The sequence below is a fragment of the Fusarium fujikuroi genome, chromosome FFUJ_chr09 (assembly GCF_900079805.1).
Source record: "Fusarium fujikuroi IMI 58289 draft genome, chromosome FFUJ_chr09".
NCBI lineage: Eukaryota > Fungi > Ascomycota > Sordariomycetes > Hypocreales > Nectriaceae > Fusarium > Fusarium fujikuroi.
In genome coordinates this window covers 526448-539210 of record NC_036630.1, presented here as the reverse complement: position 1 = coordinate 539210, position 12763 = coordinate 526448, and the positions used below count along the sequence as shown (strand labels likewise).

Sequence of the window (12763 nt, the reverse complement as noted above, 5' to 3'; positions counted from 1 at the left end):
GCATCGTTCTCAAGGTTTCAGGGTAAATGAATGGGTAGGCCATGTCATTTTCACTCTTTTCAATGTAGCGCTGCTACTCAGTACAGTGGCTCATATATGGCCGTTCGGAATTTCGGATACCTAAATCTCCTACCATGTACAGCCTCGCACAGGCTTCAGGAAAGCCCCGCGGCGTCCGATGATTGCTATGCTATCAAGTATCAGACACGACTTCAACTGACTCGAATATTTATCTTCATTGCTGTTCCCTTTCGTGGACGAGAACTTATAGCATGAAATTAGCAGACTTAACAGCACAGAGCCAAGCATTTTCTAAGGTGGATTCCGGAACTCGTTCAATAACTTCACCCTCCCTTTTGACAATCCAATGGCAGTCATGGGATCCAACCATAATGACTTGTTCGAGCTTCCGGCTAATGAAGCCATCAATACTCGCCCTGCAGGATACGACTTCAAGAATCCTTACTTTCCCCCACCACCAGCATATTCCGCCAGTGGTTCATCCACCCAAGAACAATCCACAGGGATGCAGATAAACCGAAAGTCAGGTTTTGCCAATCGTCTTCACGTTCTCAGCGCCAAGATTGCTGGCCCCGTGAATGACTTCGCAAACAAGCTCGGATGTGAGGCATTCATGCCTACAACTCTAGATAAAGAATGCGACAAAGCAGCACGAATCCTGACCTCATTCTGCGGTACGTGTCGATGGTGCACGAGAGGTATTATAAGAGATAGACTAACATTATCTACAGAAGGAACGCCACTTCCGCCAAACGACCCATTATCAAAACGAAAGGCAATAGTCAAAATTCCTCGACAAGTCCTCAAGTCAGCTGCAGGTCTCGCCATCTTCACCGCATTTCGGTCTGGGGCGCAATTTTCCTGGGGTAGCGGTTCAGGCGTTGTTGTAGCACGACAGCCCGATGGGTCATGGTCGCCACCATCTTCCTTCGCCGTCAACACCCTCAGCGTTGGCTTCATGGTTGCCATGGACATATACGACTGCGTGTGTGTTCTGCGGACTCCGGAAGCCGTGGCTGCGTTCACCAAATCAAGGGTCTCCTTCGGGGGCGAGGTCGCTGTGACCGCTGGGCCGGTTGGTACTGGCGTGTATGTTGATTCTGCCGTCAGCAGCGACGGCGCTGCCGAGCCTATATGGAGCTATGTGAAGAGTAGGGGCCTTTATGTGGGAGCACAGATTGATGGGACTGTCATCACGACGAGAGATAAGGCGAATGAGGACTTTTACGGGGTGGAAGTTGATGTGGCTTCTATCCTGCGGGGCGAGGCTCCAGCTAGAGGGCCTATGTGGTCGGAAGGATACTGGAGGCTGAATAATGTGTTACGAGAAATAGACTATGGTAATTGAAAGCGCCATATATGGGTGCTTTGCTTTATTTTGTGCAGCAACTCACCCTGGATGGGGCACCTCGTACTTCAAGATATGAGATAATGACTGGATTACTATCGGTAACTTCTTAAGAGAGAGACACGCCCGAGCTATCCTTGATTGACTGCATGGGGCCACGGCTCCCGAATCCATTGACCTTACACGACATACTGTTGTGTGCTCTGACACTAGCAGCTGAATCCTGGTTCAGCTAGCCCCAATGGAGATGGCTGCATTGACTCTCGGCAGTCGTTGAACCTTAAACCTTGAATATGCAGGGTTTAATCTCGCTCATATACCGCGCCATCCGCACAAGCATTATTTGTTATGATGATCTTTCCTTCTTCAACTTCCATTTTTCATCGAATCCAATCCTTCCTACGCGTTTTGGCTGGTCACATCATCCTTATCAACGCGATGAACCACCCAGAGCAAAGCTCAATGTCTCAAATCGTGGTTCTCGCCTGTAGCATCCTCGTCTGTTTCGCGAGCACTATTCTCTTCATCCCGAAAAGTGCAGTCCTGAACAGACTCGGCGCAGCGGTAGCTCTGAGCTGCCTGCAGCATTCCCTTTACACGTCCCTTTTGACATCATCGTTGCCTCCAGCACAAATAACAGGCATATCTCTGTTCAGCTGGGGACTCTACGCCAATGCCACTGAGCAGATTCTGCTATCGCGCTACAATGCCGATGATGTCCTCACGGTGAAGGAAAGGCCTTTGGGACGCCTTTTAAGCACTGTCGCCCAGTTTCTTCGTGCCGTGGGCATGTATTTCAGCCTGCGACGTGTTGGCTTGCGAGGGGAAGTTCCGATGAAGCACCGGGCCCCGACGAATTCTGTTAGGTTTATTACAACGAGGATTATTCAATGTCTTTGCTGTTATCTTGTCTTGGATGCCATATTTCTTGCGCCGCGGCCAGAGAAGCACTTAATCACGAGAGAAAAGCAGTCGCTGTTCAAGCTAACAAGCCTTACTCGGGAAGACCTAATCTTTCGCTTTGCTACTGCCCTTGGGAATTGGGTTATTGGCTATGTTTCGGTACGACTGGCTCACGGGCTTATAGCTGCTGTATCTGTTCTGCTTGGTTTATCTAAGCCAGAGGACTGGCCGCACCTCAACGGGCCAATAAGTTCATGGTCCACCGTTCGAACATTCTGGGGGTAAGCAAACCTCTCAAAAGCCCCGCTGAGAGATATAGTGATCTTGTACTAAATATCTCCTAGAACATTTTGGCATCGACTTTTCCGCAAGGCTCTAGCAGGCTGGGGAGACTTCATTCCAGATAACGTTCTCAGGCTCCGTCGCGGTACGCTGTTGTCACGATATTTACGCTTGACATTGGCATTCTTCGCTTCTGGGCTTATGCACCGCTGCATACATTACTTCTACCGGCTTGAGGCCGGAGAGCGGTACGAAATGGAGACTTATTTCCTTCTACAGCCGCTGGCGATTATGTTTGAGGATGCGGTGCAGACTGCAACGGTACACACTCCCCTACCAAGGCCATTACGTTGGATAATTGGGTTTACCTGGTTCTGCATATTCACCACGTGGGTGACGCCATTGTTCCTTTACCCTACTATGCGAGTGGCAGATCCAGGGCAGTTGCTTCCATTTTCAGTTGTGGGCCATTTTATGAAGTATTACTAGATACATCCTATCCTGCCAGATATGGGTTTCATTCTCCGTCAGAGTGGCTATATCACCATTGGAAAGCCGCAAGCACAGCCGTGTTATATAAGGGTTTCGCTGCCTCGATCGGAGACACTTCAAATTAGGAAGTTCGTTAGAGCTAAATATACAGTTGATGAGCCAATCGCGCTTTTATGTGGCCAGGATAATTCGAAAGCCAAGAGAAAGAACTGGATCTTTCTTATGGATTTCGTTCTGTAGCCAATTGGAGACAAGAATTCCGGGGCAGTGTGAAGTCAAGTACTAAGCACTTAGGCCTTGGCAGAGGACCTCGCCTTATGTGATCGCAAGGGTAGAAGATATCTTCCGTAAGCTCATCGTCTGATTTAGTGATAGCTTTATGTCAGCCTCAAGTACTGCGCCTATGGATAAACGAAATGAGAATATGTGAAAGTTATAAAACACAATAGAGAGACGGCTGAGAGTTGAACTACATTCTCATCACCATCCGCAACTATCAGATCAACATTCAAACTCGCAAGCATCACAGCATCTTCCCAAACAGTACTCACTATCAATTGATTCCATACTTAACATCATACACTCAAGATGGTTGCCTTCAACACTCTTCTCACCTTTGCCGCCACCCTGGTCCCTCTAGTTACTGGCGCTGCCCTACCTACTCATGAAGATTCCTCCCTCACGAGGCGTCAAAACCAAGACAAGTCCTGGGACGACTACCACCGCCAAAACGGAGCATTCGCAAGACAAGGTCTCTGCCTCTTCTACCTCGACCCATCTCCCCGCGACGGTGCATGGGCATGTGGCGTCTACTGCAAAAACGACCGCACCAAGATCTGCACCACCGTGCATCCCAGCAAATTCACAAACGACATGCTAGGCGCAAACCCAGACGGCGAACGCTATGCAATCGGGAAATGTCAATGCGACACTTCAGCTGCGGACTTTCTCGCTACAGCTACCGTTGATTTCACAGCAAGGGGTCTTGACAAGGGCTTCAGAGAGATTGGAAGCGTTACGTGTGAAATTATGGTTAATGTCATGAAGGAGGCTGTTTTTGCGAGCACGTATGCTATTCCTGGTGTTGGACCTGTTGCTACAGCTGCTAGGACTGTTGCGAAGGGTGTGAAGCTGGCTTCTAAGACACAAGGCGGCAAAGACATGTGGACGGATGCTGTTAAGGAGTCTTGTAACTTTCGTCGGGATGATGAATTGCTGAACAAGGGTTTTAGGATCTTTGAGGGAGCTCCTGATGAGTTCTAAGGACCATGGTCTTGGTCGACTTTGGAAGCATTTCTTTTGATAGACGTCTTTGTATTGGGCTCGAGATCCGGAAAACTAGCATATAGATTGTATCTGATTTGAGGATAGATTATGGTAGAACATAAATTATTTGTTTGCACAAGTTCAAGTCAATTTGACTTTCTCATAATGGTTCATCTGTTCCAGCAGGTTGCTAACTCGTTGGCTGGAAATGTTAGGACTGACAGTGCTTGCCACGGCTGTAGGCTGTAAGTGTACAAGGAAACGTGAATGACCTGCAGCATAAGTCAGTGCAAACATAAGCATGCATTAGTGGGTGGCATAAGACATGGCACGTGAGGCACTGGCGATAGCATCAGCTCTCGCTTGTCAGGCCTCATTAAACCAACTGTCAACCAGCCAACAAATCACAACTTGAGCCACAAACCACTTCCGACACCATGTCCAAGGCATCTACTGCCAGCGCATGGCCCGGAGCTCCTCCCGCCGCTGAAGACGGCTTCGCATTCGCCGACGGTGTATTTTTCGCCCAATCTTCTGGCCAGAACCGTCATCGGCGCGCTACAGCGACCGAGCTCAAGGAGCATTTCACCTCTGGCAACGACAAAGATCACCCGGCGCACTGGTTTGAGGCCCAACTCATTCACTACGGCCTTCCACCATCCAAGACCAAGTCTGTCGCGCGCATGCGATTGTTTGACGCTGTTAATGCAGGTAACCTCAAAGTGCCGGCAAGTGTGAGCAAACTTGAGACCAAATTGAAGAAGGAATGGACAAAGAACGATCGCGAGGCGAAGAAGGGTGGGGCGAGCAAACCTGCAGTGCAAGCAACACCTGTGAAGACTGAGACAAAGAAACCGACTGCAGTGGGTGCCAAAAGAAAGGCAAACGACGACGAAAGTAACGCGAAAGTCAAAAAGCCAAAGACTGCAACACCAAAGACTGCGACACCAAAGGCAAAAGCGCCAGCGAAGACACCAGCAAAAGCACCCGTCAAAAGCACGGTGAAGACAGCGGCAAAGGACCCTGAAACGGGCCCCGCACCGACACCAGCGCGAAAGCCCCAGACTGCGCGCTGTGTCAGAGGCGGTGCATCCCAAGGCCCTGGCAGAGGCGCAAGCACTGCTGCAACAGAGCCAGCAAAACAGCCTCGAACTAAGCAAACTGCACCCCGAGGAAACGGATCGCGACGGTCAACTGGTCCAAGCCGCCCGACAGCAAGAGACCCCTCCCCCGAAGCTCCCAGATTCGCAAAGCCTCAGACTGCTCGACGTGGCGGCGCTTTTGCGGCCCGAGGACGAATACCCGCTCCGTCCGGCTACGATGATGCTCCACCCCCATACTCGGAATTTCCAGATCAAGATTACTCCTCGGATGAGAACAACGGCAGCGATGACGTCGGCGAGGTCAGTCTTGCACCTTTGGGTCTTTTAAACGGCGACTACGAAGTTGAATCGCTCGATGTGAGCGAGCAATGGGATTTTGACCCTGATGAGTTCCAATTGACCCTCACAATTTCTGGCAACAGACTCTGGGGAAAATTTGACCTCGGCGTCTACAAAGGCGTACTCCTCTTTGAAGAACGTCCCATGCGCTCATCGCATGATCGCGTCTGGTTCAAATGGCGGGGTCGTGAAGATCAGGGACCTATAATGTACGGGGACCGCAACGAAGGTTGGATGGAGTTTCTTGGCGACGGTCGCATTGAGGGTTGGTTGAACCACCAGTCTCTCTCATTCCAGGCTCGTCGACTGCCTGGTCAAGGAACGCGCAGTAGCATTGATGCTCGCACTCTGCAGGATGAATGGAACGGGTATTCATATGATTTGTACGAAGAGGAGAATCGGGCGCGGTGGCGATGAGCTTGATTCGTTTGGGGTAGCTTCCCGCGGGTGAGAGGACAGAATTGGTTACATGTGACGCCGATCACTGAAGAGTTTGAGATGTTGGAGTTGAGACTTTTGCACAGAACCTTGCGGTTTTCTAAATATTGTCGGAAGAGAAACTGGATACAACATGTCCTTGTTCATAGTGAAAACTTTTAATACACCGCTTCTATTTGTCGCATTGAACTGATCAAAGCACGCGGCATTGTCCGAATGTCAGTGAAAGGCCTCACTGTGAGACGGTCAAGCGGAGCAACACGGGAGGGACAAGGATCACTTGCAGCGCCCAGCTTTTCTCAACTTTGGGGGTTTTAAAAACAAGAATTTTCCCATTCTCATTTTTCGCCCTGTGCCTCAAAACATCATTCCCTCTTTTCAACTCGGCCAGAAAATGCATCATGAGTGCGATTCGAGGCTTTCTCAACGCCTTCAAGGCCCGCAGCCCCCCAATCACCGGGATAATCAACCTGAAACCCCTCAGCGACTCCAACGCCCGAGTGGGGAGAGCTTTTCTTGAGCGCTGCAACCCCTTTAGAGACATCCCCAAAGACGCGAGGCTTGAGAACACGCTGTGCGAAGTGCGATACATCGATCGCGTTCTTCGCGACACTCTTGTTCCTACGTCGTTACCGGGCGATGATTATCACTTTTGCTCGAAATTACTGCGCAGTTTGGAAACGAGACGTGATTTAACGTGGCTGGTTCTCAGGGAGACGGACATAAAGGATACGATTGGTGCTATTGCGAGAAGAGGTGGGCGAAGGGCGCCCCTTCCCGACGAACCTCACGATATTCACGCCCGCGCGAAAGCTCTTGAGAGGCATTGGTCAACGCTGGAAAAATGCCACACCAAGCTTCGAGAATGGGAGCCGAAATACGCGACGCAATCACAGCCGCCTCTTTTAGAACAAGAGGAAGCATTTGTTCTTGAATTAAGCGACGAACAGGCTGCGCATGCAGAGATTGAGTATCGAGAATGGCGCTCCGATCGCGATAGAAAAGTATCGTATTTAAAGTTAAATCCACCTGAGCCAGCGGCGTTTATACCCGTTGAACGACGAGATATTCAGACGGACGAGACGTGGAAGATACTTCCGCCTTCGGAGAGTGAAATTGGTATGAGACTTCTGCCGGTGTGGACGCCGATCATTTTCCAGGAGGTGCCGCTTGATTGGGAGAGTCCTGATTCAAGTTTGAGGAGTACCCTTGGGGAGAGGAAGAGGAGGGATGAGTTTAGGAGGAGAGAGAATGATAGGAGGGAGAGGAAGTTTGAGTTTCAGAAACAACTCCGTGAGGAGATGAGTCGGTCATAATGTCTTGGTTGAATTACTGGAGTTTTGGTTGGGTTGGTGACCTGGGATATGTAAGGTCTTGGTGTTTGCATATATAAGCTTGATATTCAACATACATCAGCATAGACAACAAGGACAGAAGGATCAGGAGCATATTTATCTATGCTAGACATATAAGATAGGTACATGGTGAGATATACCGATATATACAAGAGAAGGGACTGGAGGATGATCACAGAGGAATAATTATCAGTATATAAGTTCCTTCAGTAGCTAAGGCCTTGGCTTCTTGCTTAACAAGATAGGGTTTCATAACAAAGCTACGAGTTGGCAAGAATAGAAACCAAAACACTCGAGCCAAGCACTCTTGATGACGGATAGTTCACCACAACCGGCAAATAGTCGCCCAACGGCTTTTCTTAAAGCTTCCACCGGAATACAACGCTATCCTGTACTCGGTCTGACGTTCTCAACATCCGATTCTCCAAAGTCTATCGCACACCGAAGTGTCATTCTCCAACCTCTCCCAAGAACAAGCTTCTTGTCACAAAAGTCTAAGCGAAGCCTCTCCCTCAATCAATTGGTCAACCGCCCTCCATCGAACTTTTGTCAAACGGCCCAGCCAATGGGATCCTCCCGCCTAGCGATCGACACGAACAGCTTATCGTACCACGATGCTGATATCACGAACCCCGCAAATAGCTGCATTAGGAAGGCACAGATAAGTATTCATGCCGAACTTCCGTGCAGGCTTGTTTACTATGTTGTGTACCCTGTTGAGTAGGACTTTATCTTGGCAAAAGTTCCTCTGATCGTCGGGCTATGTTAGGGGGAATTATTGCAAGTATGTATGACGATCGTATAAATATCAACAGTGCTGCCTGTCTTCTCCGGCAGTACCGGGCTTTCTCTCAACTGTAAAGGATTCTTGTACGTCAATATGGGTTTGAAAACTGCCCTTTTGTCAGTCTTGGGCTTTGTTGCCTTGACGAATGCTTCGGTTATTCATCCTCGTACATCCAAGCCTGCGCATGCTCAGTACTACAATAAAAAGACTTCTCGTGAGTTGATGGCGCAACGAACTTGATACATGTGACTAACCCTTGACCAGCTTATTATGTCCCATCTACGGGAATCCCCGACGTCTCATTTGATATCGGTGAAAGCTATGCTGGTCAAATCCCTGTTGACTGGAAGAAGACTGGCTCCAAAGATCCCAAGTTCTTCTATTGGTTCTTCCCGACTGTTAACCCAGCTGGAAAGGACGATGTCGTGATTTGGTTCAATGGAGGACCAGGCTGCTCCTCTCTAGAAGGTATTTTGATAAACCTTTTTGATTCTTTCATTACTGACGCGATTATTAGGTCTTACACAAGAGAATGGCCCGTTCTCGTGGAAATATGGAACTTACAAGCCTGTGCCAAATGCCTGGTCATGGCACAAACTCGCCAACGTCATCTGGTAGGATCTTACCATTCACAAAAGTACCATGACCGACTGACAATTATTCAGGGTTGAATATCCCATTGGCACTGGCTTCTCAACCGGCCACGTGACAGCAAAGAACAACACCGAAACAGCAGCCCAATTCGTCGAATGGTGGAAGAACCTCGTTGACACTTTTGGCCTGCAAGGCAAAAAGCTTTACGTTACCGGCGAAAGCTACGCTGGTGTCTATGTTCCCTACGTCGGCGCTGCCATGCTCGACAAGAAGGATACAAAATACTATAACGTCAAGGGCGCTCTTTACTACGATCCTGTCATGCCGTATGCTGATAAGCTACGCCTTGACCATGCTGCTTTCCCGGGCTTCTTCAGGCATTGGGAGAGTGTATTTGCGATTCCGGATAAAAACAAGAAGATTCTTGATAACGATAATGAGAAATGTGGATTGGATAAGTATCGTGAGACTCATCTTACGTATCCTCCCCCTCCGGCACCTTGGAAGCCTGTTCAGGTCAAGGGATGCGACATCACTGCTCATTTCGAAGAGGTCAACACTGTCATCAATCCTTGCTTCAACGTTTACCACGTCCAAGATACCTGCCCGGTTCTTTGGGATGTACTCGGTTTCCCCTCTGTTCAGTACACTCCTCCCGGCGCAACACTCTTCTTCAATATCCCCGGTGTCCGCAAGGCAATCCACGCCCCAGCTAACCCCAAGGAATGGGCATCGTGCTCAGGCCCAGTCTTTGTCGGCGATGATGACAGATATGACCCCGCCGAGCACGAGAAGAAGTTCCAAACTCTCGTTGAGAAGACCAACAATGTCATGATCGGATCTGGTATGGCTGATTATATCATCACTTCCAACACAACAGCCTTAGCCGTCCAGGGTCTTAAATGGAACGGCAAGCAGGGTTTCCAGACTGCACCGAGTGCAGAGTTTGTTGTTCCTATTATTAACAACACTGAGAGCAATGTTGAGAACTGGGCAGGTGGTAGTGTTCAGGGATCGGTTCACTCGGAGAGAGGGTTCACGTTGGCAACGGTTAAGACTAGTGGACATATGGTTCCGCAGTATGCGCCGCCTGCTGCGTTTAGACAGTTGGAGCATATGCTTGGACGGGTGAAGTCACTCACGGATGCGGAACCCTTTTCTGTTAATATTTCTACTTCTTTCAAGTGGCCATACTAAATACTTCAGTATTTGGGGGATATAAGGCAGAAAGGCTGACTGAATACATAATTGCTGTCACTATCGATCCGATTTATGCCACGTTGTGATTTTATCTCAAGAAGCTATCAACCAACTTTCAGCTTTCGGTCAGCCTAGAACTGTCTATGTTCCTTTTTGGGCCATCGAAATAGTCTCGAAAGACGTCACTACTAACGATATTTTAGTGTCGAAGGAATAATTTGGAAGTCATTGATATTCAGTGGAACTGGAAAGTGAAAGAAGACCATCTATAGTAAGACTCTTCGCTGACATTTTTAAGCAAACCATGGTGCCTCAATGCCAAGAATAATGACGATGGCGCAGCTAAGAGTCCCTCAGTCCTGACAGATAGATCACGGTATGACAGATCCTAGCCTGGCACTTATTAGTTATAGCGTTGACACTTTTGTTCCCAACTGCCGCTACGGACCTAGTAAGAACTGCTCGAACATCACTTTTAAAATGCTCCCCAAGGATGCTTACATACAAGGATTCATTCGATTGGCTCAAAAGGCTGTCGTGGAGTTATTATCTGCACTAACCACCATATCAGAACGTGACTTCACTGCTTGGACGAATGAACTCGTCAGATGACGATGTTGAGCCCTCGAGCCAATACTAAGGATAGTAGCGCCGCTAAAAAGACTTTAAAATATTCTGATCGTGCCATAATAGCATAGGCTTGACCTGACCTGAATTGCCTTTAAAGTCAATCAATGCTTCGGGTCTTAAAGTTCCCAGATTCAAGACTCAGGCAAGGGTTGCGCAAAGCCCATGCACGATACGGATAGGATCAGTGACGAATACTAAAGTTCAATTCTATAATCGTGTCTTTAAAATCTATAATTAAAGATGCACAATGGCATGAAAGTTATACAAGCGATATGAGAGTCGGATCCGTGACACTATGCCCTGATGATGTATCTGTCCTATGAAGCAAGGGAACAGAGGATGTATCTAGTTCTTGCCCTTGTAAGCAAAAGAAAGCTTCATGTAATCCACAACAGTCTTGGAAAGGAAGTTCTGAAGATATGAAGGCTCTGCAGTTCCAACTTGTTGCTCTATGGCCTTCATAAGAGCCTCTGGCAGACCGAGAGCCTTGAGGACTTGAGGGTAATCAGTGAACGATCCGTGAACAGTGTCCTTGACAGCAATCTCCTTCTTGGGTCCTCGCAGCTTGGCGTAGAACGTCTTCCATGTGGTGTCTTCCTTACTGTGGTTAGGGCGGCCGATGAGAAAGAATGGCTTGTCGAGACCCTTGCTGAGAGCAGGTTCGAAGATCTGACCGTCCAGGTCCATTCCGCCACGGATTCGGTTGTCTGATAGCATTGCTATAGCTGCGCTGGCACCGCCGAGGGAATGACCGAGGGCGACGATCTTCTTGTTGTCGATTGAGCCTGGAAGACCCTTGAAGACCTTCTTTTGGAAAGAGGGACGTAGAAGCTCTGAGATGGTGAAGGAGATGTCCTTTGCCTTGACCTATGAAGAGTTAGCAAATTCATTGTGCGACACGAGACGATAGATGTATACACACCGAACCCAACTGCTGATTAGATTTCGGGTCATCGGGGATGTTTCCTCCCTTGATGATCTTTCCGTCAGGAAACTCAACAACGGGAGGATCGTAGGGATGGTCAATCAGAACCACGACGTTGCCATAACTAGCCAGCGAGCGAGCCATGAGGCTGTAAATCAACCTCGAGTTGCCAGCACCAGGCGAGAAGACAGCAACAGGAAACGACTTCTTCTCGGTCTCGCATCCCTTCTGAGAAATAGGAGTCTTGCAGACCTGAAACTCGAGAGCGGAAAAGGTATCGTTCGATAGACCCAACTGCGCTACCTGCTGTCCGTATGCTTTGGCTGTAGCAGGGGGCATGTATGGGACGACCTTGTTTGAGCAAGATGATGAGTCGACGGGCCAGAAGATTGAGGCCAGGACTTGTCGATGTCCTTTCTTAGGGTCGTAGGGGTCGATGCGGCTTTTGTCGGTCATGCCCTCGATGCGAAGGGCAGTGCCGTATGGACCGCTTGGCTTGGGGAGAAGGATGGCATTTCCAGCCCCGACAAGGGAGAGAAAGAGAAGAGAGAACTGCATAGTGAAGTTGTCAAGTAAATAACTTGGTTGTAGTGAATGAAAGAAGGTAATGTGAGCTTGAATTTTGGATGATGGTGTTGACGGAGATGGTAATGAGAGGGATGGAAAGGCATCTTATAATCAGCAGAAAAGATATCCATCATGAAGTAGCATCGGAGTTCTGGTACTAGATGTCTAAGCTCGCAGGATTCGTTACATTATCGGTAAAGCTTAAACCCAAACTCGTGGGATCTTCCATAGTCATTCCAGAAACACAGCCTCTACCATACTCAAAGCAGTCAAGTTCGAGCGAATTGGCATTTCCCATCCCCAAAAGCCTCATGTGCCAAGAAACGTTTTCTGCCCGAGCTTACTCGCTGACGAAAGTTGAACTTCAGCTCCCCGCCAAGCTAACAACATGATTGGTTCAGGGCACTAGCGTCGCTCAATTGTTTCCGAAAAGGGTATCGCGACATGCCAAGCTCATCTCGCTCAATCGATACCACTTTGAGTATAAACCCAGCCTCTTCCCTTGTCGAGTCA

At 48.8% G+C, this 12763-nt stretch overlaps 7 protein-coding genes; 6 read left to right on the top strand and 1 right to left on the bottom strand.

The window, feature by feature from the left end:
• Positions 1-376: 376 nt before the first annotated feature.
• Positions 377-1369, top strand: FFUJ_10002 (related to YSC84-protein involved in the organization of the actin cytoskeleton; the record flags this gene model as incomplete). XM_023568033.1 has 2 exons in its annotated part: positions 377-695; positions 753-1369. 2 exons carry the CDS (start codon positions 377-379, stop codon positions 1367-1369), a joined length of 936 nt encoding a protein of 311 aa, XP_023435391.1.
• Positions 1370-1807: 438 nt separating this feature from the next.
• Positions 1808-3043, top strand: FFUJ_10003 (trichothecene synthesis TRI7-like protein; the record flags this gene model as incomplete). XM_023568032.1 has 2 exons in its annotated part: positions 1808-2553; positions 2617-3043. 2 exons carry the CDS (start codon positions 1808-1810, stop codon positions 3041-3043), a joined length of 1173 nt encoding a protein of 390 aa, XP_023435390.1.
• A 591-nt stretch (positions 3044-3634) lies between these two features.
• Positions 3635-4309, top strand: FFUJ_10004 (uncharacterized protein; the record flags this gene model as incomplete). Its single annotated transcript, XM_023568031.1, has 1 exon — positions 3635-4309. The coding sequence occupies one exon, from the start codon at positions 3635-3637 to the stop codon at positions 4307-4309; it is 675 nt and encodes a 224-aa protein (XP_023435389.1).
• Positions 4310-4749: 440 nt separating this feature from the next.
• FFUJ_10005 (uncharacterized protein) lies at positions 4750-6171 on the top strand (the record flags this gene model as incomplete). The annotated part of the gene is made up of 1 exon (XM_023568029.1): positions 4750-6171. The coding sequence occupies one exon, from the start codon at positions 4750-4752 to the stop codon at positions 6169-6171; it is 1422 nt and encodes a 473-aa protein (XP_023435388.1).
• Positions 6172-6593: 422 nt separating this feature from the next.
• On the top strand, positions 6594-7508 carry FFUJ_10006 (uncharacterized protein; the record flags this gene model as incomplete). The annotated part of the gene is made up of 1 exon (XM_023568028.1): positions 6594-7508. One exon carries the CDS (start codon positions 6594-6596, stop codon positions 7506-7508), a length of 915 nt encoding a protein of 304 aa, XP_023435387.1.
• A 919-nt stretch (positions 7509-8427) lies between these two features.
• FFUJ_10007 (related to serine-type carboxypeptidase f precursor) lies at positions 8428-10125 on the top strand (the record flags this gene model as incomplete). XM_023568027.1 has 4 exons in its annotated part: positions 8428-8548; positions 8599-8802; positions 8852-8948; positions 9000-10125. The coding sequence occupies 4 exons, from the start codon at positions 8428-8430 to the stop codon at positions 10123-10125; spliced, it is 1548 nt and encodes a 515-aa protein (XP_023435386.1).
• A 978-nt stretch (positions 10126-11103) lies between these two features.
• Positions 11104-12241, bottom strand: FFUJ_10008 (related to PAF acetylhydrolase family protein; the record flags this gene model as incomplete). XM_023568026.1 has 2 exons in its annotated part: positions 11104-11625; positions 11681-12241. The coding sequence occupies 2 exons, from the start codon at positions 12239-12241 to the stop codon at positions 11104-11106; spliced, it is 1083 nt and encodes a 360-aa protein (XP_023435385.1).
• Between the last annotated feature and the right edge of the window lie 522 nt (positions 12242-12763).